This window comes from Alosa sapidissima, chromosome 2 (assembly GCF_018492685.1).
Source record: "Alosa sapidissima isolate fAloSap1 chromosome 2, fAloSap1.pri, whole genome shotgun sequence".
Taxonomy (NCBI): domain Eukaryota; kingdom Metazoa; phylum Chordata; class Actinopteri; order Clupeiformes; family Clupeidae; genus Alosa; species Alosa sapidissima.
In genome coordinates, this window is record NC_055958.1 from 7,425,082 (window position 1) to 7,450,067 (window position 24,986).

Here is a 24,986-nt window from a genome sequence, read left to right on the forward strand (position 1 = left end):
ATCAGGCAAACATTTGACCTCTTTAATAAAGAAAGTTTTAAAAAGACAGCCTATAGTTCTAAGAGATGAAACCTCAAACAAAGCCCACACGAGTAATCAGGCCATAAATAATGAATTTAGATCATTTTATGAAAAATTATATACGTCTGAAATAAAAGACCAGGACTCTCTTCCTTTTTTAAATTCAATAAACCTCAAACGTCTCTCCTGAGCAAATCGAAAATCTTAACAAGGATATAACCAACATAGAAATACAATCTTAAAAAAACTTTCCACTTTAAAAAAGCTCCGGGAATGGACGGCTTTCCTATAGAATTTTATACCACATTCTGCCCTAAATTTCATTCCTTATTCACAGAAGTAGTTATCGCAGCGCAAAAAAACAATAGCCTCCCTGAAACAATGTACCAAGCGATTATATCGGTCATACTACCAAAACCAGGTAAGACCTGCGAAACACCGTCTGATTATAGGCCAATAAGCTTAATAAACTGTGACAAGAAGATCATTACTAAAATCTTGAATAATGGTACAGATTCTTGAAGAAAAATCTTGAAGACTGGTACAGATTCTACCAAGCTTAATCCATTATGACCAAGCTGGTTTTATACAGCATAGGGATTTAAGAACTAATACCAGAACATGCATCTCCCTCACTCAATATGCAAAGAAACACAAAAAAGATCTAACTTTAATGGCTATTGATGCGGAAAAGGCCTTTGATAGACTAGAATGGTCTTACTTGTTTAGGGTGTTGGAGGTATATAACTTTCCAGTACATTTCAGGAATATGATTAGAACCCTGTACAGGTCTCCTAAAGCATATGTACATACAAATGGAATTCTATCAGAACCTTTTTCATTAACTAGAGGCACTGCCCAAGGATGTCCCCTCTCACCATCATTGTTCGCATTGGCAATTGAACCCTTGGCTCAAAAAATTAGAGAGACAAAAGAGATAAGAGGTATTGAGATGGGTAAAAAACAGTTTAAGTTAAGCTTATTTGCGGATGATCTATTACTATATTTAAGCAATGCAATCACCTCAGTTCCACACGTAATGAAAATAATTACAAACTTTTCAGAGATCTCAGGTTATAAAATGAACATGGCAAAAACGGAGCTGTTGGCAATAGATTCTTCCAAAAAGGACTTCACACAATTTCGGATACAGAAAAAAAATATAAAATATCTTGGAACTTAAATTAGCCATGACAAGACCCAGCTGTATAAAGATAACTATCTTCCACTTGTGAAAGACTTTAAGAAAGATGTTAGGAAGTGGCAAGATTTGAAGATTAATTTAATAGGAAGAACAAACCTCTTCAAGATGATGTGGCTACCGAAATTCTTATTTAAATTTCAAAATATTCCTATAACGCCTCCTAAAACCTTTTTTAAAGAGGTAAATTCGATAATTTCTTCGTTCATTTGGTCAAATAAGGCATGTAGATTGAAAAGGAAAGTTTTGTATCACCCAAGAGCAGAAGGGGGTCTTAATCTCCCTAACTTAGAGTTTTATCATGTAGCAGCTCAGACATTTTATATTGATCGTATAATAAATAAGACAAATGAAGATCCATGGGTAGACATAGAAAACAATCAAGTACAATGCAACAGTTTACTGTTAGCACTTTTTTCCAAAGACAACATTAAATCAACAAACTTTGTTATTAATAGTACATTAAAGGCATGGAATAAAATAAAAAAAATTCTCCATCAAGAAATAGGGCTTCCCAGGCACATACAAATATGGAACAACCCATCAATAAATATACAGAGCACCCAGCTATACTGGGAAACATGGATAAAAGCTGGAATCCAGCGGTTGTCAGATGTCACAAATTACGACTCTGTTGCACCATTCAGTGAATTAAAAAGTAAATTTAACCTAAAAGACACAGAAATATTTAGGTACATGCAACTGAAGAACTGGATGACCAGGAATTTCGACTTGGGAAAGGAAATCAGCCCTGAAATGGCTAAGATCTTAAGCCAAAGTAACAAAAAGTTGGGTTGGTAGGATTGGGTCGGCATAATCAATAATAAATACTAAAAAGTATTGAAGGAAGCATATTGTGTAAAAGTAGAGATGAAATACTGTTTTGATGAAATTCTGAAACTGTTCCTTTTTTTTCATCGAGTTTGTTTTTACCTTTTTTACCATTATGTACTTCCTGGTACCTAATTATGAAGACTCACAGAAATTAATAATAAAAAAAAAACAAAAAAACCCCCAACAAAGTGCCATTTTATTGGGATCTAAACTTGCAGCCTAGTTATGGCCATGTAGTTGAAGTTATGTAGGCCCTAACTGTTGTTGTTACGCAGAGATTTGTTGAATGTTTGGCTAAATGTTGGATAATCAGTCCAGTTTGAGATTGTTGCAATCTAAAATGCCTGATTTCGCGACAACTTTTCTAAAACATTGCGATGGAAGTTGCAGTGTTTTTAGCTGTTTGTTGCGAAGAAATTGCGGGAGGGAGTGAGAATTTCAAAAATAGTTGCGATTTTTAAAAAAATAAGGGCAATTAAGGTTAGTAAGACCAAAATCACACTGATCATCTTGATGCTTATTAGTAAAGGTAAATAGTAAGGGTTACAGAAAATCAAAGTAGGCCTACTTTATGTAAATACTTTGACTGGGGTAATTCACAAAGCAGTATAACCTTTCGTAGAACTGTCCAAAAAAGACAGCCCCCTAAAGAGATGGCATCATGTCATATGTTTCAATACATTCATATATGTTGTAATTCATATTAAGTTCATATAGTTTTAATAATTCATATTCTGTCATAATAATTCATATTCTAATTATTCTGCATAATTACTAATAGCCAACTAAGTATCTAGTAATTTCATATTGATTTAAACTATTAGACTACACTTTTCTTTAATGTTATTACATTGGTGGTGTGTAAGTCTAATTGACTGCCTGCCACTTTAAGGACGTGAGAGTAGTGTTATTACATTTCTAAGTGGATTGGAATGCTTGCATCTCACCGTGTTCGGCTACGAGTGGAAATCACTTTTTGCATAGTGCATTACGATATGTGGATGTAATTCGGGATGTTTTCTATGTCATTAGTTAAAATAAATGTTAAAAAATAACTCGAATGAAATCATTCTTGGATCACAGAAGAGGTAAATGTCTTGCAATGTTATTAATTTCTATGATTTTGGTAGCACTACACAAACTGAGCCCACAAGCTAGCAAACATGACACCAGCTAAAAGGACATCTCCAGGTGTAAATGTTTGCCAATGGGTTACATACTGTAGCCTACTCAAATGTCACTAAACCAAGTAGGCCTTAATTAACTTACTTTCATAGCCTAGGTAGGTTAGACTAGAACTAGAAACACTGCCACAAACCATGTTGGTGAAGTCGTTCGAACAAGATGGCTACTGAGGCAGTGAGGAACAATGTTTTGCCACCCAATGAAAAGTTTTTTCTCACCTTGAAAGTTGAAATTTGCTTTATGTAAATGGTAGGAAGTTTGTCATCGTGTTGTCTTATTTACAGAAGGAAGCGTGTTTAACTATTACTAGGTTGGAAAGCGTTGGAAAATGTATCAATCGCAATGGCTGATGGGACAAGTAGTTCCTTCACTCGGAAAGTTTTCTGTTCGTTTTTTTGCTTGATATGAGATGCTTGGTATGAGTTGATGTATTATGATTCAATCCTGGTCAGCCTATGTCAAGGCCCAGGGACTGAAAACAAAATGATTTTCATTTGGGTTCATTCTGGGCAAAAACAGTTTACGTTCCTGTTCCAGTGTTCAAAGTCCTTTCCTCTAATTGGAACCGGTTAGAGCGTTATAGACGGATAGTTAATAGCGTTCCTTGATGACATTGACATTGCTTTTACACATTTATTTATTGCAGGGTACACAATAGCCTACGTTTTTTTTTTTTTTTTTTTTTTTTTTTTTTTTGGTACAAGTGCCTTAAAGGTGCTCTAAGCGATGCTGTGGGGTATACTACGAATCTCGATTAATGGGTTAGCGAGGTATGTTGCGCTCAAAGCCAGGGTATGCTGTGACACGAAAGTGGATCTGTTGTAGCGTCGCTATATCACCATGGTATCTTATGCTCGCAACTAAACCTGGTCGGGAAGGAGGTTATGTGCTAAGTTATAGCTCAAATCGTGTAATTTACCGACCACTGATCAATCAATTGTCTTGAAAAATGAAGTTATCTCACGTGTAGGATTCTGTCATATATCTTACAGGTGGAGCCCCGCCTCTACAAACATTTTTGATCTCGAATGCGCTTTTAATAGTGTTGTGCGTGCAAATATGCCACTATGGACTTGCATACCATACAACATCTGATGACAATCGATTTATTTGATGTTATAGGCTAGACACTAAAAATGACCGCAGTGTAGATTACACTATCGCTCATAAATATGGAAGTAATTGTTTTTTAATGTAGGCGGTCTTGTGCGTCTCCACGTTTCATGATTGGCCAACGTCATCCCAACACCGAGAACGCACACAGATCTGAGCTAAAAGCCTAGTTTGACAAATATATCACATAACTGCTATCGTAGTATCACTTAACGTATGCCCCTGAGTCAAGGCTTTGTGAAGCCTCGATGTGTCTACATAGCCTAGATATGTCTAACGTGCTTCGTAGTATACCCCACTGGGTAACGTCACTTCTGTTGACTTTCAAACAAAACAGAGAGCTAGCTTGCTACTTCCTCCCCCTCCCTCCCGTGCTGCTCCCGTGCAATTGAAACTCTCCTAAACGTGCATCACTTCTGTGATTTGCTGGAACAGTTTATGTTTTTATGGGCTAGGTTTGCCCAGGTTGTTTTTGTTGCCGTTTTTGGAGCCTGGGCTGTCCACAGAGATCGCGTTTTTTTACCGTGTATTCAGGACACAGACAGTTAGCAGTTGGTTAGGTGATGTTTGCAGTAAGTGACATAAAATGTTTTAGCCTAAAAAATGTGTGGCATCGCTTAGAGCACCTTTTAAAGTTTAAATCAAAGCCTAACCTACACTACCAGTCAAACGTTTGGACACATACACACTTATTAGGGATCGACCGATATGGATTTTTTAGTACCGATACTGATTTTTTTCCATCAGCCTTAGCCGATGACTGATACAGGCTGCCGATTTTCTTGAGCCGATATTTGGAGCCGATACTGCTTTTATTTTGCTCCCTCAATTTACATCATACAAATGACACATAATTACACAAATGATGATAACAAATGTTATAAGTCTCAATTTAAAAAAGGAACATTTATTGAACTTATGGATGGGTGCACTGGATATGGTTAACTGTGCAAAATGCTTTCATCAACATCTTACAACACAGCCTTGATGATGCATTGCTTGCTGACATATTATAAGACATAATTCAAGTCATCACAAAATGTCCTTTGTCAACACATTTAAATAATTTAAGAAAACAATAAGCCTGAAAAGTAGCTATTGAAATAAAGTGCTTGATTTGTCATTTTAGACTGCATGGTTTCAATTTGTCTATGTCTATATTTTTCTAAAAAAAGCTGCCAGATTTGTCAACCACAGAACATAAATCAGCAGAGGAAAATAACGTGATGTCAGATGTTTCTGTTCTAAACGGCATCAATGTAAAAAGGTATAAAAACGTATCTCTCAAAGTTTTAAAATCTCTACTTCAGGTAGCGCAGCACTCTCATATCGCTGTGATGCGTGTGTCCCACTGAGTGAGACAGACCAGACGCACACACAAACTTCTGTTTGGTAGCTGACGAACCACCATTGAACTGGATTGATAATGATAACGTTAGCAAACGTCTCTAAACAAGTAAGGCATACACGGTATGTCTGGTAAATGATCAACGTTAACACGAATTAATATTCAACTACACGTCTCTCATTATTACAGTGCATGAAAATGCACTGTACTGTTCTTCCTAGGCTTCTTATTACAGTGCATGAAAATGCACTGTACTGTTCTTCCTAGGCTTCTTATTACAGTGCATGAAAATGCACTGTACTGTTCTTCCAAGGCATTTTATTATTATTCTTCTTCTAACGCACTTAATGCAGCTTCAACCGTTTAACGTAGAAACTTCATTCAAACTATGTTACGTAGGTCTTACTTAGGACATGGGTGCTATGTATTTTTCATCTTTGTAACTTTTATACTTTTTAAACTATTAATTAAAAACTAATCAAAATTTCCCCATAGACTTAACATGGGCTGATGACATCACAATAGAGCCGTTAAGCAATTAGAATCCTATGGCAGGTGTTCGGGCCACCTGGACCAACTGCCAGTCTCAGGCTTTAAGCATACAAACTGGCCCTATTAAGACTACACATCCTGTTCAACTGCTTCCTCTGCCAAAAACTGTTTCAAAATAAAAGTCCTCACTACAATATTTCACTGTTAAACAATTCAACCCTTTAAACTACTGAACTTTTTAACTGTTCAGCCATTGTAACTGTTACTTGTCATCAACTATGACTCCTACCCACTGTAGCTAGTTAGCATGGTTAGCATAGTTAGCATGCTAGCATGTTAACATTTTTAGCAAAACTGTTAAAAATGATTAGCTAAGTTAGCTAAGTAACATGGTTAGCATAGTTAGCATGCTAGCATGTTAGCATGCTAGTTAGCATTTTTAGCAAAACTGCTAAAAATGATTAGCTAAGTTAGCTAAGTAACATGGTTAGCATAGTTAGCATGCTAGCGTGTTAACATGCTAGTTAGCATTTTTAGCAAAACTGTTAAAAATGATTAGCTAAGTTAGCTAAGTAACGTGGTTAGTATAGTTAGCATGCTAGCGTGTTAACATGCTAGTTAGCATTTTTAGCAAAACTGTTAAAAATGATTAGCTAAGTTAGCTAAGTAACATAGTTAGCATGCTACCATAGTTAGCATGCTAGCATGCTAATTAGCATTTTTAGCAAAAAAACTTGGTTAACATTATTATCTTTGATAACAGTTTGAAACAGTTAATTACTTACAAAGCTCTGAATGGCATAGCACCTTCATATATCTCTGAGCTTTTAATATCTTATCAACCACAAAGGAAAATTGGATCATCCAATTCTAATCTTTTAATCGTACCCAAAGTGCTCCACAAACAAAGTGGAGAAGCTGCGTTTATCTATTATGCCCCCAAACTATGGAACACCCTGCCTCTGTACATCAAGCAGGCGAGTTCAGTAAATATTTTTAAAAAAGATCTGAAAACATACCTGTACAGGAAAGCTTTTAGTTAACTCATCTTATCCTGTAGACTACATTTTCAGATTATTCTACATCTGCTACTATTGGAGGGCGCAGCCAGCCAGAAGCAGATGGGCTCCCCCTATTAAGTCAGGTTCTGCTCAAGGTTTCTTCCTGGAATATGGGAGTTTTTCCTTGCCACAGTTGCCATATGGCGTGCTTGTGGGGGGTAAGAGGGTTAAGGCTGCCAGTCTTATGACGTCATTTTCTATATTTTTGATATGTTGCTGAGTATAACATAAACAGCAAAGAAAAGTGATTGATAATGACTGACTGACTATTATTGTGTTACATGCTTCAAATGTAAAGCACTTTGAGCTGCATTCTGTGTATGAAAGGTGCTATACAAATAAAGCTTTATTATTATTATTATTATTATTATAACATAGTAGCATAACTGCTAGCAAACATTAGGGCCATTCCAACTGTCAGTTATCGTCAATTATCTACCTAAATAATTTAACTATTTAAATTATCCACCTATTTAACCATTCAATCATTCCAACTATATTAAACCTTATCTACCAAGCAAATCATTTAACTATATAAACTATCCACCTATTTAACTGTTCTGTCATTCCAACTATATTAAACCTCATCTACCTAGTTCAGTCATTCCAACTACATTAAACCTCATCTACCTAGTTCAGTCATTTGAACTATATTAAACCTCATCATGTTGGTTGCCAATTAGCACATAATCTGTTTTAACAATATATTTCACACCATATGTTTTGCATTTTCATGCACTGGTAATTCCCTGGAATTGCGTTTTCTAGTTCTTATTCTTATTCTTCCGCTAACGCGTTTAATGCAGCTTCAACCGTTTAACGTAGAAACTTCATTCAAACTTTGGTACGTAGGTCTTACTTAGGATAAGAGTGCTATGTATTTTTCATCTTTGTAACTTTTATACTTTTTAAACTATTAATTAAAAACTATTCAAAATTTTCCCATTGACTTAACATTGGGCCTTTATGACATCACAGCAATTAGAATCCTATGGCAGGTGTTCAGGCCACCTGGACCAACTGCCAGTCTCAGGCTTTAAGCATACAAACTGGCCCTATTAAGACTACACATCCTGTGCAACTGCTTCCTCTGCCAAAAACTGTTTCAAAATAAAAGTCCTCACTACAATATTTCACTGTTAAACAATTTAACCCTTTAAACTACTGAACTTTTTAACTGTTCAGCCATTGTAACTGTTACTTGTCATCAACTATGACTCCTACCCACTGTAGCTAGTTAGCTAAGTTAGCTAAGTAACATGGTTAGCATAGTTAGCATGCTAGCATGTTAGCATGCTAACATGTTAGCATGTTAGTTAGCATTTTTAGCAAAACTGCTAAAAATGATTAGCTAAGTTAGCTAAGTCACATGGTTAGCATAGTTAGCATGCTAGCATGTTAGCATGCTAGTTAGCATTTTTAGCAAAATTGTTAAAAATGATTAGCTAAGTTAGCTAAGTAACGTGGTTAGCATGCTAACATGCTAGTTAGCATAGTTAGCATAACTGCTAAAAATGATTAGCTAAGTAACATGGTTAACATAGTTAGCATGTTAGCATGCTAGTTAGCATACCTACTAAAAATGATTAGCTAAGTTAGCTAAGTCACATGGTTAGCATACTTAACATGTTAGCATGCTAGTTAGCATAACTACTAAATATGAAAACATTAACTAAGTTAAGTAACTTGGTTAACATTATTATCTTATTATAACTGCTAGCAAACATTAGAGCCATTCCAACTGTCAGTTATCGTCAATTATCTACCTAAATAATTTAACCATTTAAATTATCCACCTATTTAACCGTTCAATCATTCCAACTATATTAAACCTCATCTACCTAGCAACTAATATAGTTTGTTTTTACTCTGTATGATATTTTACATCATATTTTTTGCATTTTCATGCACTGTATTTCCTTCAGGAAATGCTTTTCTAGTTCTTCTTCTTCTTCTAACGCATTTAATGCAGCTTCAACCGTTTAACGTAGAAACTTCATTCAAACTATGTTACGTAGGTCTTACTTAGGACATGGGTGCTATGTATTTTTCAACTTTGTAACTTTTATACTTTTTAAACTATTAATTAAAAACTAATCAAAATTTCCCCATTGACTTAACATTATGATTATGACATCACAATACGGCCGTTAAGCAATTAGAATCCTATGGCAGGTGTTCGGGCCACCTGGACCAACTGCCAGTCTCAGGCTTTAAGCATACAAACTGGCCCTATTAAGACTACACATCCTTTTCAACTGCTTCCTCTGCCAAAAACTGTTTCAAAATAAAGGTCCTCACTACAATATTTCACTGTTAAACAATTTAACCCTTTAAACTACTGAACTTTTTAACTGTTCAGCCATTGTAACTGTTACTTGTCATCAACTATGACTCCTACCCACTGTAGCTAGTTAGCATGGTTAGCATGTTAGCATTGCTAACATTGTTAGCATTTTAAACACAACTGTTTAATCATCTAAAAATGATTAGCTAAGTAACATGGTTAGCATAGTTAGCATGCTAGCATGTTAGCATGTTAGTTAGCATTTTTAACAAAACTGCTAAAAATGATTAGCTAAGTTAGCTAAGTAACATGGTTAGCATAATTAGCATGTTAGCATGCTAGTTAGCATTGTTAGCAAAAGTGCTAAAAATGATTAGCTAAGTTAGCTAAGTCACATGGTTAGCATAGTTAGCATGCTAGTTAGTATTTTTAGCAAAAGTGTTAAAAATGATTAGCTAAGTAACATGGTTAGCATAGTTAGCATGCTAGTTTACATAGTTAGCATAACTGTTAAAAATGAAAACATTAGCTAAGTTAACCAAGTTAAGTAACTTGGTTAACAATATTATCTTTGATAACATAGCTAGCAAAACTGCTAGCAAACATTAGAGCCATTCCAACTGTCAGTTATCGTCAATTATCTACCTAAATAATTTAACCATTTAAATGATCCACCTATTTAACTGTTCAGTCATTCCAACTCTATTAAACCTCATCTACCTAGCAACCAATATAGTGTTTCTACTCTGTATGATATTTTACATCATATTTTTTGCATTTTCATGCACTGTATTTCCTTCAGGAAATGCTTTTCTAGTTAGAGTGCATGGAAATGCACTCTACTGTTATCCGAATTCTTCTTCTTATTCTTCTTCTAACGCTTTTTGTGCGTTTAATACAGCTTCAACTGTTTAACGTAGAAACTTCATTCAAACTGCGTTGCGTAGGTCTTACTTATGTGACTTCAGCTATGTATTTTTCAACTTTGTAACTTTTATACTTTTTAAACTATTAATTAAAAACTACTAAAATTTCCCCATTGACTTAACCCTTTAGGCGCCAGAGGTTTTTTTCCGAAACGATACATTTTGACATCTTCAATTCAAAAGGCTATATCTTAAAAGTGATAAGAGATAGAGACTTTCTGTAAATTAGAGAAATATTAAGGATGACCCAAAGTTTATGTAGAGATTAAATGTTTATATCTAATTTGCATATTATGACGTCATATGGTGGCGGCCATCTTGGATTATAGAATTTTCATGAAAAGTCGCATGTTTGAATGATAAAATGCACCACTTCTTTCCCCCCAAAATGTCCCTCACCTTCTGTATGCTATATTGCACAATACTGAATGCTCAGGTAAATAGTAAGTAGTGAACAAACTGTGTAAATCATTACTAATAAATGGCCGAAACAAACCAAATGCATGTAGCGGTAGACTGGCCTTTTGCTGTAGAGATTTTCCATTTACTACATACAGTAGGCACTCTGATTCCATGTATGGGGCACATATAGATTATTCAGATGACACACAAACACAAGTAGACAAGACCTGTTTAGTTCAAAAGCTCATTTGCCACGGCAAGGCACAAATCAGGAGTGAGATGACGAGACAAGACAAGAGACAATGTTAGTATTTTTTTTCTTTTTGTTGTTTTTGTTGATGTTTTTTTTCTTAGCTGACAAAGACACACACATCACAAGGACATGAACACACAAAAAGGAACACATAGTGTATGTCCTAAATGATCAGGGAAATGGATAGCAAATCAACAGTGTAAATCATTACTAATAAATGGCTGACTTTTTTTATTTTTTATGTAGCAGGCCTTTTGCTGTAGAGATAATGACTCCCTATGCCTATCCATACAGGGCCGGCATTCCCATCATCTTGTGATAGACTATGCATGACCTAATGTGTGTGTGTGGGAGAGGGAGAGGGAGAGAGCGTGTCACCACCTCCACCATACGAGCAGCATGGCCAGATCTGCCTCGCGCGCGCCGAGTGGAGAGAATTTGCGCAGCTCGGACTAGGCCTACTGTCATTCTCATTGCGACTCCCCACACTGCCACTACGTTCCCCCCTAACTCTCCTATGAGCACTTTGACCTCGTCTAACATACCCAGTCGCATTAGATAAAGGCTCCACCACGTTACTGTCGCCGCGATTGTGGAGAGGCAAAAGACAGAAGCTAGCGCTATTAGGCTACCTCCAGCCTTGTTCGCCACACCACTAACACCCTGCTAACTTCCCGATGAACACTCCGAACCAGTGAAACATTATTCCCACCAGTGACATTGGGCAAACGATTCAACGTTTGTGCTTGGTGTAAGCTAAACTATGGAGTAAACTCTCACTTTGTCCAGCTGCATCATTGAAGGCAGGGACGCATCTGAAGCCTTACTAAACGAATCACCGTCATTTCCTGAAGGCAGATATTCCCCTTCAGAATCAGGGTCCGCGAATAGAAGACCCAACACTTCATTTCAGGTAAACTTTTTTGATGCCATTAGACGATAATCTAATGCAAATACTCGCTAACGTTGACAATATCGCTCTGACTAAGTGGCTCACACGCACACTAGCTCCGGTATTGCACGCACTGATTCAATGCGCTGTAGCTCAAAAGTTTTGTTTAAACCATGACCTTTTTCGGACTCGGGGATGACGTATGACATGTCTGCCACCTAGTGGAGTGGATGTCGAACGAAATATGACACCCTATTTGACTAAATCGGCCGTTTTATTCAGTACCGCATCTTGTCGAGTAAACTCGACAGTGGCGCCTAGAGGGTTAACATTAGATTATGACATCACAATAGCAATTAGAATCCTATGCCAGGTGTTCAGGCCACCTGGATCACCATATATGGCTCTGGCCAGGCCACCTGGATCAACTGAGAGTTTCTCAGGCTTTATGACATCATAGCAATTAGAATATTGTGCCAGGTGGCCAGGCCACCTGCATCAACTGTCAGTTTCTCAGGCTTTAAGCATACAGTCTCATTCTATGCTATAAGCCTGAGAAACTGTTCAGTCATTCCAACTATATTAAACCTCATCTACCTAGTTCAGTCATTCCAACTATATTAAACCTCATCTACCTAGTTCAGTCATTCCAACTATATTAAACATAATCTACCTAGCAAATAATTTAACCTTTTAAACCATCCACCTATTTAACTGCTCAAGTCATTCCAACTACATTAAACCTCATCTACCTAGTAAATAATTTAACCTTTTAAACTATCCACCTATTTAACTGTTCAGTCATTCCAACTATATTAAACCTCATCCATCTAGCAAATAATTTAACATTTTCAAAATAAAAGTCCTCACTAGCTAGTTAGCTAGTTAGCATTATTAGCATTGTTTACATTTTAGCAAAACTGCTAAAAATGATTAGCGAAGTTAGCTGAGTCACATGGTTAGCATAGTTAGCATGTTAATATGGTTAACATAGTTAGCATTTTTAGTAAAACTGCTAAAAATGACTAGCTAAGTTAGCTAAGTCACATGGTTAGCATAGTTAGCATTTTTTTCAAAACTGCTAGAAAACATGAGCTAAGTTAACTAAGTAACTTGGTCAAAATAATTAGCTTTGTTAGCATAACTGCTAGCAAACATTAGAGTCATTCCAACTGTCAGTTATCGTCAATGATCTACCTATATAGAGCCTTTAAACTTTTTGTCTACCAACACGCATTAAACTATCAGTATGTCAACAACCTTTAAACTATCTACATATAACTTTTAAACTTTCAACATTCATTAAACTATCTGTCTATTAAACTATCTGTCTATGAACAACTGTTAAACTATCTACATTCAACTTTTAAACTGTCTAGGTCTAAACTATCAACTTTTTATTAAGTTATGCTATGTCTGTCCTAGCTTCATTTTCATGCACTCGTAATTCCCTGGAATTACATTTTCGAGTTTTCTCAATGATCTTCTGCCTGCTCCGCTGTGGCTAGTGCCGTACCTACGGCTGGGCCCTCTCACAGTTTTGAAATGGTCAGTAGTGGGAACTACTGTTGCCTTCATGATTTTCCTTTTAAAAGTTTCTTATAAGAAGGACATATCACTTATCAACAATGACAAGCCACAACCTGCGGCTCTCTCTCCCTCTCGTGAGTGCAGACGCGTTCCCAATTAAATGGATCGCATAATGTTCACGTTAGATCTGCTGCAAAGGAGATAACTAAGAGTTAACTTAGTTTAATATGATGTTATCTCTATTTAACATGATGTTTTGAAATTGACATTGTAAACGTTCTCTAAGGAGAGTGAAAAGCAGTTTGCAGTAAAGCTAACCAACTATCGCAGGAAAAAAAATAGCGAGCAGCCTGATAACCAAATGAAATGCTCGGCGGGCCGGATCCGGCCCGCGGACCGCAGTTTGCCCACCCCTGCCCCAGACCCTTCTCAGTTGTAACTGAGAGTGGCTCTTTGGAAGAGTAATTCACAGCCCATTTCCAAAGGGCGTTCCGGACGCAATAGGAGAGGCCAAAAACCAAACAGAGCAACGAAAGAGACACGGGAACACACAATTTGCAACAGTTTACTGTCTGGTTGTAGGGACAAAGACATCGTAGGCTACCCCACTGACAGCTAATGTCACTAGCAACCTACAACTGCCCTCATCAAACACAATTGTTTGTATATGTTCTCTGAACAAAACTGTCCATGTTCAAACGATCATTTTGTTTCATTCGTCCTTTCTGGCCGGCCAGGACATAAAGCAGGCATAGGGGACTGACTGAAAGACTGAAACGTTCAAAGCAGTTATGCCGGAATTGTTTCAAGGCAAACACTGAAGTGTAGCTTAATGCAGCTAGTCTGTAAATCATTACCTTACCATAAAAACTCAATGTTGCAATGTGTTTAGACTAGCCTAGGCCCATTTCATTTTTTGAGCATTCTGAGTTTCTGCTTGAAACGGTGTAGCCTTAAAGATAAAGATGACCAGATATGGTGAAAATGAACATGATGACTGATGAAATAAATTAGTGTGATGTTTTAATAAACCATTGTTGGCTTACAATTAAGTCAGCATAGCACATCTATTCAAAAATATGTGTTTTCTGTCGGCTACGTGTCCTACTGTAGCCCTATAAATAAACAAAATATCAAACAGTTTTCAGTAGCCTACCACTGTTGCAGATTTCACATAGGTATCCCTTACATTTTTGTACATTGTTGCACATTTCAACATAAGGAAGCAGTTACGAGAAACTTTCTTCTAACTCCCTGTCTAAAACCAACGTGATGGCAGCTTCTAACAAGCGGCAGCAGTGATCGTTGATATTACGGCGCCAACAGGGTGCTCTATCGTCATCGTGTAAAGCCTGCCTCAACGGTTCTGATGGGTGCCTAGATTTAGTAAAATTGGAAATGGGCTTGAATGGGCTCTTGGCCAGATGGACTTGCAGAGCAAATCTCAAATTTGCCGGAAGTTCAGCTGGGTTTTTCCCAGGCTACGAACAGCCGCTCCGTTTAAAATGTTTCTGTGTGATTGTCAACTGTGATGAAATGCGTTCATTCCACTTTTTATATCATAAACGTAGCAAGCCTATGAAAAGGCTTTGCAGTAGGATTGTCCAATGGTCAATCTGTTGATTAATTTTTCTGTTTTATGTGACGCGCCGATGCTGGGTTCATGCAGTTTTGCACAAGTTTAAAGTGTTTAGCCGACTGGGTAATTCGTTAGCTATGATGGAATTTGTTCAATAAGTTTCACTTTTCATGCCTATGATAAGGCTTTGCAGTTGTCCAATGGTCAGTCTATTGTCTCAATTGTGTTTCATGTGACGCACCGAAGCGTCATGCATTTGCTCTGGTTGAAAATGTGTCTACGTAATTTGTCAGCTGTGATCAAATGCGTTCAATAAATTCCACTTTTATGTCATGAATATAACATGCCTATAATTAATGTTTGTATGGTGTATCTAATCTCTTATGTTATGCCTCTCTTATGTTCAATCAAATTGCCTTTGCCCACCCGTTTTTGCCTGTGCCCACACATTTGAACATTTCTGGCTACGTCACTGATTTAGTGTTATCAAATAAAGAGACATGCAATTAGGGGGTAGTCTTGTGTAGAAGCAACAAACAACGTTATTTAAATAAACGAACAAAGTGGATACTTGCTGTCCATGAAAACAGCATAGGGACTGACTAATCCAAAAATGGAAATAACAGGTCTTTGAATTGACACGCAAAATTAGACTGTTGTAGGCCTATAGCCTAAGTTAAAAGTTGAATGGGCATAAGTCACGACTTGTTGTAACAGAGGTAAATATAGTAGCAAATAGCCTATAGTGATGACACCGCTTATAAAACATTGATTTCACTCTCGCTGGAGTGAACGCAGAACGGGCTCACGCATTGGGTGCCCTGTTTATGCCTATCTATATCTTCGTATAGCCAATCTATACAAAATATCAGAAAATGGTTTTGCATTAGGCTTATAGCCTAGCAGATAATAAGACTACCAAATTAATTAAACAAGAAAACTGCATGTGTCTTTCTTTCCTCCGATTGGAATGAATGAAATTACTGCGCAAAGTGGAAAGGGAAAAAAGTGTGAGATTTCACAACATTTGTTTATGTTATAAGAATATGAAATTAATAAATATCAGAACAAGAGGCTTTTGCGAATTAGCCGAAAGATGAACGATAATGCGCCATACTGTAGCCTATAGTAGGCAAAAGTTTGCGAGATGGAAAGAGGAAAATCACGTTTAAATGTCCATTTAAATCAGTGGTTCTCAACCTTTTTTGAGCAAACGCCCCCCTGACCTTACTTTGATCTTCTGACCTTACTGATTTCCTCCCCCCCCCCCCACACACATACACACACACACACACACACACACATACACATACAATAAAAAAAAAAAAAAAACTACACCCCTGGGTAGGCTATAGGCCACTCACATTCATGCTATATTGCTTAAATAAAAAAAAACGAGCCCATATCTTTGGATGCTTTGTCGGGATGTTTTTTAATTAAATGTTCCTGTAACCGCGAGGGTTTCATGGCCTCATTCGAGAAAACGTGATCGCAGAGCAGGCACATAGGTAAAGTAGTGTTCATCGGTGAAGGAATAAATCCATAATTGATGTAATTTGCATTGTACTGTCGGCACTTTTTCTTGCTATCCGCCATGTTTGTTTGTGTTGTTTTATTAAAGATGAAGATGTCACAGTGAATTGTGTACATTTTTATTGGTTATTGAACTGTTAAGCCGCAAACTTGGGTTATGTTTATCGGCGTTACTATAGAGATGATGATAGCTGGGGCTGGGGGATGTGAGTCCGGGCGTGTGCAGGCCCGAACTGCACTGTATGACCACTGAGCATAGATAAACAGTAAAATGTAGCTGGGACGGTAGAGGGGTTAGAAACCCATGAGTGAAAATAGCCTATTTATTTCAGGTAGCCTATTTTTGCACCAAAAATATGTGAAAACCATAAAAAAAAAACCATTCCCAGCGCCCCCCTAGGTTGTACGAAAGCCCCCCAGGGGGCGGTACCCGCCCCCGTTGAGAAACCCTAATTTAAATTATAGCGCAATCTAATGCACTGTTGTGCGTTTTAAATCCGAAATGAGAAGGAATGTGAGGAGACTGCTATCTACAATTGAAACTACCGGTAGGCTATCTGCAGCCTACGCAAATGTAATAGCCTTATGTCCTGGGCTATGGATGTCTATGCAAATATAGGCTGATTCATCTCTCCTTGCATTTTGCAACTGTGAGGTCCATGGTAGGCGCCCGACAGAAATATTGTTTCATTTTGCGATTGAGATATCCACGCTCTACGCTCACGTCCCCCAGTGTGGCCCTGTTTACCGGTGTTACATGGCAACTGGCACCCATGTTAACTGGCTGCGTTGGTGACGTTTCACGAGTGATGACGTTTCTTTGACAGATGTGGCCGCTTGCAGATTTGTCACTTTCTGATGGAAACTGGAGACGAACAAATACAAATATGCATGACATATTTAAATGTCAGAATTGTCTGTAGTAGGCCTACGCTACATGCACTGGACCAGAATATGCCACCAAAACAATAAATAGCCTTATAATAACTCCACGTGGGTATCAAACCTGCTTCCTAAATGAAACCTCTTACATGATAACCATTTTTTACGTACTTGCGCCACGAACCAGCCCTAAAGTCATAGTGAAATTTACTTCAGTTAGTCTATACAATTAGAAGAAGTCAGCTGATGATTGTAGCAAGTTAACACGGCTGATGGTGTTGTCTTGCTACAGCAGTTGCCCAAGCCAGTAGGTCTTCAAAGTATCATGGTTAAGTTTTCAAACATTTTACTGACTGGTGGTCAGGCTCTCTGTGGCCACCTAGTCTACCTGTAGCCTAAATTGAGGAAGCGTTGCTGGTCTAAAAATAAATAAATAATAATAAAAAAAAGTGTGATGGGGAGGATTGAACCCATGTCGACTGCGTGATCAAGCAATTTATAGGCATGAACCTGTTGCGCCACAGGAGAAGCACCAACTTAAGAATTGGGAAGTAAAGTATCGTGTCAGCAACATTAATGTTAATAAGCAACATTAATGTTAATAAGCCTAAAGAGTTTTGACTCTCCCTGTGCGCAAATTTTGTGTAAAATATGGACACGTTATAGACTTCTCCTGCCCATTGCGGTGTGCGTTTCAATGCCTGTGTTTCATGAACGGAATTCTTAAAAGAATAGGCTGGACAAAAGGATACACAATTAGGCAACACATTTTTATTTGATTTATTTGCTGACGTTCATGTTCATGTGCCTCTACAGACACTTCAGGTAGGGGCGACCACAGCCTAACCTCAGTGAAACGTTTGTAAAACTTAACCATGATACTTTGAAGGCCTACTAAATGGCTTGGGCAACGGTAGCATGATAACATGGTAGCCAGATAACATGAACAGCTATGTTAACTTGTTACAATTATAATAACGTTAGCTGACTTCTTTTAAACATACAACTGAAGTCAATTTCTGTGAGTGCCGTCAGCTGGTTCGTGGCGCAAGTGGATAGACGTCTGATTACCAAGCAAACAGGTCAATTTATTCGTGGATCGATACCCACGCGGAGTGTATTTATGCTATTTAGGTGTTTGTTTTTTGGGTGGCATATTCATGGTCCAGTGCATGTAGTACTACATAGAATTTTGACTTTTAAACATGTCATGCATATTTGTGTGCGTCGTTGAAATACAAATACACATGCTGATACAAATACAAGAAGAAAATCCAGCACATTCGTCCACAATTTCAGATGGCTTTGCCTGATACCCAGATTATGATACAGTGCTACATCGCTGTAGTGGCATAGTGTCAATTGCAATTGCAACTGCCAAATTACTGATTTTAATGCTTGGGATGTTGAAACAGTGAGTTTTTATGAATCTGAACACCTCCAACATGTCTTTACAGATATACCTCTTTGCAAGTGTGTAAAAAAATAAATGGAAGAATACTACCCATTGAGTGTAATGACCCAAATGAAGTATGAATATGCATTACAAAACTGGTGTAGCAAGATTTTCAAATGGACTTTAATTTGTTATTTACATGCTTTGTTGCTTAATGATTCTTAGACATCAACTTCTTTTCTTTTCAAGTGACATGAAGAATGCAGTCATTGGAAACAACAAGCAAAAGGCCAACCTAATTGTACTGGGAGCCGTGCCCAGGTGCACACACACTTTCTATCTCTCACTCATACTTCACCACTCCTTTGCAAAATATCTCATACCATATCCTTAGTCTTTGGATAACATGCTGTAATGTAGGCAATGTCACACATATAGGAAGTAGAGTTCTTGGTTGGTGTAGTACTCTATCAAATTTTAATTTAAGATGCGAACCTGTTTGACCTCCAGGCTCCTATATTTGCTCCAGCAAGACTCCTCTATTGAGGAACTGAGGACGGAGTGTGCAGTGGTGCTAGGCAGTCTGGCCATGGGCACAGAGAACAACATCAAGTCCCTGGTGGATTGTCACATCATACCTGCCCTTTTGCAAGGTGCCTACACAAGCAAAAACACATTATTCAATTAATGTTTATACTTAAGCCATTTAATGGGGACCCAGTGCAGACCCAGTGTTTGACTCCTGTATTTTGAGATAAAGTATTTTTCGGAATTTTCATTTGTTTTCACCCGTTTCATCTGTCTGTTACCTGTACCAGGTAAACTGGTAAAATGTGTGCATTAAAAAAGATGAAACCCCTTGAGACGATAGCAATAGCTACGAATCTATGTGCATATTTTGCATCAACATATTTTTTGTTTAGTTTCTACAGGGGAAATGACCTGGATCAAGGTCTGTAAGCCAGTAACTGTACTTGCAGGAGTAAAAGAGTCTCCCTTAACTAGTGTCTCTCACATTCTCACATTAAATCTCTTGTAAGCAAAAAGTGTTGTTTTGTTTTTTAAAGGTCTGGTCAACCTGACTTAATCTCCCCAGAGAGGGGAAGGAACGTGAATTCTCTATTTCAGTCTATTGCAGTGTATTGCAGTGCAGTGGGAAAGGAAAAAATCTTTTTGTGATTGCCCAAAACATATCTGTGTACCTTTTTCAGGCCTTCTCTGTCCGGACCTGACCTTCATAGAGGCCTGCCTGCGTTGCTTAAGAACAGTGCTCATCAGCCCTGTTACACCAGTGCAACTACTTTATACTGTAAGAGATGCTTACACACATTGCTACAATGAATAGACTCAATCAGCTGTGTGAATGCTTTTAGATGTAACATATTCTGTAAGACTCCTGAAATGTGTACTAATTAGTAATTTCTGTGTGTGTGTGTGTGTGTGTGTGTGTGCGTATGTGTTCTCTTCAAGGATCCGACTGTGATTCCCCATCTCATGTCTCTGATGAACCAGAGTCTCCGTACACAAGAATACATCACACAGATCATCTCTCACTGCTGCAAGGTCTGCTCTAACAATGTCCATCTATTCAATTATCATATACAGTACTCTCCAGAATTATCGGCACCTCTGCTGTCAAGTTGACTAAAAACATGTTTAAATGAAAAAATGAGGAAAATCCAACGTTGGGAAGTACATTTATTTTTAGAGAAAGTGAAATCTCAAAGAAATACATATTTTTAACAAAAACTCATTGCTCACAATTATTGACTCTATACAATTATAAACTAACATATTTTGCTATGTAAAGACATACTTCAATCAATGTTTTGAGATGTTAAAGTTCAGAGTTAACAACATTTGACATGTCAAATAACTACCCCAATCTTTGGATGACATCAAATTTGTGAATTTCTGTCTAGTGGACACTGCAACATAGTCTAGTCACTTTTATCTATATAGCGCTTTTATATGCACAGAGTGCAATCCAAAGCGCCACACACAAGACAAAAGATGCCAGACGGAGTGGTGTAGTCGCCAGCGTACCTGTGCGTCACTCCAAGACATAAACAATTTCACAAACAACAAAATAAACAAACTCTCCTGGTATTTAACACATTGAGCAACATTATGCTCTTGAACAGTCCATAGCTAGTCAGGTGCTCTTGAACGTTTTTCAGGCAGGCCGGAGCTCCGGAAGCACGCGTCAGCTGTTGTTCTCCAGGAAGCACTTTGAAGCCAGCCAGCAGATCAGCAGTTCGGCGAATCTTCAAAAGTGACAGATCCTCCACCGTTAGCGTAGAAACATTCACACTTCCATCTACACCAGTCAGACACTTGTTAAGGCAGCTAGCTAGCGCAACTGCTCAGTAACGGATCAGTATTAGCCTATACAATTTGGCTAATTACTTTCTCCATCGCATAGAAGATCCCCCTCCAGACTACGGACGCTCCGTTACTCGCTTCTGGTTTCAAACGCAGCTCAACGCTGTTCTAACGCAAATCGGAATCCCAGCAGGCCGTTAATACTCATTATTTTATGGTGCAGCCACCAACGCGGCAAATAACGGCCTGTCCGATCAAGCACTCAAAACTAGTGAAATGGCGTTTACAAACGGAAGTTCGGGAGGAGCATGACGGAATTTGCCACGCCTCCTTAAATCAGACAGGTTATTTATTCGCAGTCTGTCTCTACCTGCCGAAGTTGCAGCATCGGCGTCACTCCGCTTGCAACCCACCACCTCCCCTTACGCCTCCCGTCTTCCATAGTTAAAGAATAAAGGGGTGTATGGCGGAATCCTGCACAACTCCTGCCTGTGCAGTTGACTCCTGCACGATCCCGCAAATCACTTCAGGACCCTGGCCAGAGACTTCTTCAAACATGCTTTTTCTATTATGATATTATATCTGTTTGCAAATTACGGATTGTGAACTTGGCATTAATACACTGCAAAAACTGCTTATCTAATACAGTCTAACCAAGTGATATTCATCTTATATCAAGATCAGAAAATATACTGTAGTTGATATTGTTTTCAGTATATAGAGACTAGTCACTAATTAGTGCAAAAGTGGAGATGCTCTTTTTGGGGGCATGACCATAGATAGTCTAGTCTTTGCAAGCAATATGTCTAACAAAAATATGCAAACTTATAATAAGAATAATAATAATACGTAAACTGTCTTGTCCAGTCTTAGGCCTACTAAAGGGGGGGGGGGGTGGGCATTATTTCATAACTGCTTCACTAGAAAAAAATACCACCAGCTGGTGCGTTCTCTCCTGGTGTAAACCTATCGTGGTAACGTTACCTACCTTAACATCAACGTCCATTGGACTGAGAGGTATTGGCTGGATTTGCATTGGACCGTGAACTGTATGCACATCTCTGTTTCTGCCTTCCTGAAGCCTGATTGCTGCTAATGCCGAGCTCCTCCTTCAGTATCTGAGAAATCGCTCGGGGCTTGAAGTGGCCTCTGTGGGGTCTGAGCTGCAGGAGAGAGTAGATGTTGAAAAGGACAGCCCAAACACGCGGTTGTGAAGTTCAACATCTAATGCACCCCAATGTTTAGTAGGTAAGGCCTACGCAATTAAAATAGGCTGCTGTAGCTAACTGCGGTAGCTATAACGGCAAGAGAAGTGATGTGCAGCAACACATTATTAGAGAGGATTCCAAGGAACCGAGCAGAGCTACACACTGGTGCAGGTGCTCCCTTGGTCAGCTAGGGAAGGGCTTTAATATGCTGGCACTCTCTGAACACTGAGGAAGGCGAAAAAACTCCGACATTTAAAGGAGAAAAAATCCTTCCTGCGGGAGATGATGGGGAAAGGGGAAAAGGTAGCGACGCGGTCGCTACGGGGGAAGGGGGAGGAGGTTGCGCAGCACCCTAGGTAGGCAAAGAGAAAAGTGGGAAGGGTTGATTAGCTGGAAAAGAGAAAGAGGCCGTAGTAGCGGAAGGCAAGGTAGGCGGGAGATGATGGCTGAGATGGCTGCACGCGGGCTGCCATAACTTGCTGAATTGAGTGAGCAGGGGGAAAAGCTGTTTAGGAATAGAGAATGAGGCCGCAGTAGCGGAAGGCAAGGTAGAGGGCTGCATGTGGGCTGCCATAACTTGCGGAGTTGAAAAAACGTGTTGCATGAACAGAGGGGGAGACGCCGGAGGAACAGAGCTCCGCGCTGTGGCGCTGGTGCTCGGTTGATCGGCTATAGTAGGAGAGGAAAGATAAACTGATTGGGCAGGTCTGCTTTCCTTGCGAAACGAGGGCAATCAATCCTACATCCAACTCTGCTCTAATCAAAGATATGGTCCGCGGAGTAGCTCTCCTTCTTCGGGTCGTGTGGCGGCTATCGCTGTTATTAGAAACAGGTGAGCGATTGGATGCTGGAGAAGGTGCTGGGGAAGCCAATCTGCGCGACCGGCGACTTGGCTTCTAGCTTGACCAAACGCGTCTTGCAAGCGGAGTGATGCCGATGCTGCAACTCCGGCAGGTAGAGACAGACTGCGAATAAATAACCTGTCTGATTGAAGGAGGCGTGGCAAATTCCGTCATGCTCCTCCCGAACGTTTGTAAATGCCATTTGTTGATGTCCACAACATTTTGAAACAACAACCTTCCAATATTCTAAGCTACTAATTGACCTATTGCCAGCCCCGCCCATCGAACGCGGATGAGCCAATGGCAGTCCAGTAGCTCCACACATGTAGACCGAGTCCGACAGCTTCACCTTACAGCTCCATAGAAATGCATTGGGAGAGTCGCTATGCAATGTAGACTATATTTCTGTTTATTTGCAGTACCATGTTCCTTACATGACATGACCTGGTGCCCTTGTAATATGCATGCCTATCTAGTCTATCTAGCACAGCTAGCTATTAATATCAGTGAGTCCCACTCGCCCCCGTCTAAGTTTGTCACCCAACAAACCTAGAAATTAATTTTTAATCATGTGTCTCCATGGCATACTGGAGTTCTTCAACAGATTCTAAATGAAATCAGGTCCGTGGCTCTGTAAAAGAACCTCTTGGGTTATAACTTTTACAGACAGGCTTACAGCTACCATTGAAGTTCTAGTCAACTCCAGTCTGAGCTGTCGGACTTAGCAACAGTAACTTAAAGGAGAATTCCGGTGTGATATTGACCTAAAGTGTGTTGAAACATGATACCGAGTGTGAACGTATGTCTCATAGCCCATCTCGGCTTGTCCCCTGCACTCCAAAATCTGGCGCTAGTTAGCCGATGCTACCAACAGCTTTTTCAATGGTGGTGCTTCGGCATCGGGCTAGCCATGCAAATAAATCACTGTTTTACACCATTTACGAGGCTCAATGTATCTCCACACTTCATTGGTAGACTTCCGAGGGCCCTGACATTTAAAACGAGACATTGAGAACTATGAAAAAGCACTGGTAGTTTACTTACAATACAATTTATACAGACAGTATCTTCACAAAGTTTAGCGTTTGCAGCCATCTTGAATTTAGTCACGATAAGTCGAGCGACGAGTAAGAATGAACAGGCATGTTATGGGATCAGATTCCAAAAATAATTCAGTGGAAATGCATGGATTCCAGTTTCTTCCAGTAGCAGCAACTGGAATCCATACATTTCCACGGAATTATTTTTGGAATTTTTGGAACGCTAAAGACTGTTCACATGTCTTTCTTAACCAGTATGGACATTTAATCTGCAAAGGCAAGTTATTCAACTCACACAGACTGTGATCAGACATCCTGGTTTAACCAGAATCACCTACCGCTTGCGCTACTTCTACATCCATCGAGGTCAGTTTACTACAATCCATAAACAACAAACTTGCAATACTGGAACATCTGCACGCAGATATTAAGGACTTAAAAGCCAGCCTCGAATTTTCCCAATCACAGATCGACACACTCGCATTAGAAAACTGTGAACTCAAAGGAAATATCACAAACTTATCCGACCATGTTAATCAACTCACCAGCGAAAATCGGATCATGAAAGAAACAATCCTAGACCTCCAGTGCCGCAACATGCACGATAACCTCATTTTTTCCGGAATTCCCCTGCCA

At 38.9% G+C, this 24,986-nt stretch overlaps 1 protein-coding gene across 5 annotated transcripts in view; it reads left to right on the plus strand.

Annotated features, from left to right (window-relative positions):
* Positions 1 to 24,986, plus strand: part of armc8 (armadillo repeat containing 8) — a 273,575-nt gene that overhangs the window by 25,524 nt on the left and 223,065 nt on the right. For all 5 annotated transcript variants that reach the window (XR_006024507.1, XR_006024506.1, XR_006024508.1 and 2 more), the window contains exons 3-6: positions 19,185 to 19,256; positions 19,446 to 19,588; positions 20,147 to 20,244; positions 20,406 to 20,498. Coding sequence is in view for 2 of the 5 variants with exons in the window: in XM_042067501.1 (XP_041923435.1) it covers positions 19,185 to 19,256; positions 19,446 to 19,588; positions 20,147 to 20,244; positions 20,406 to 20,498 (406 nt within the window). In the remaining 3 variants the exon portion in view is untranslated. The remainder of the gene's footprint in view (positions 1 to 19,184; positions 19,257 to 19,445; positions 19,589 to 20,146; positions 20,245 to 20,405; positions 20,499 to 24,986) is intronic.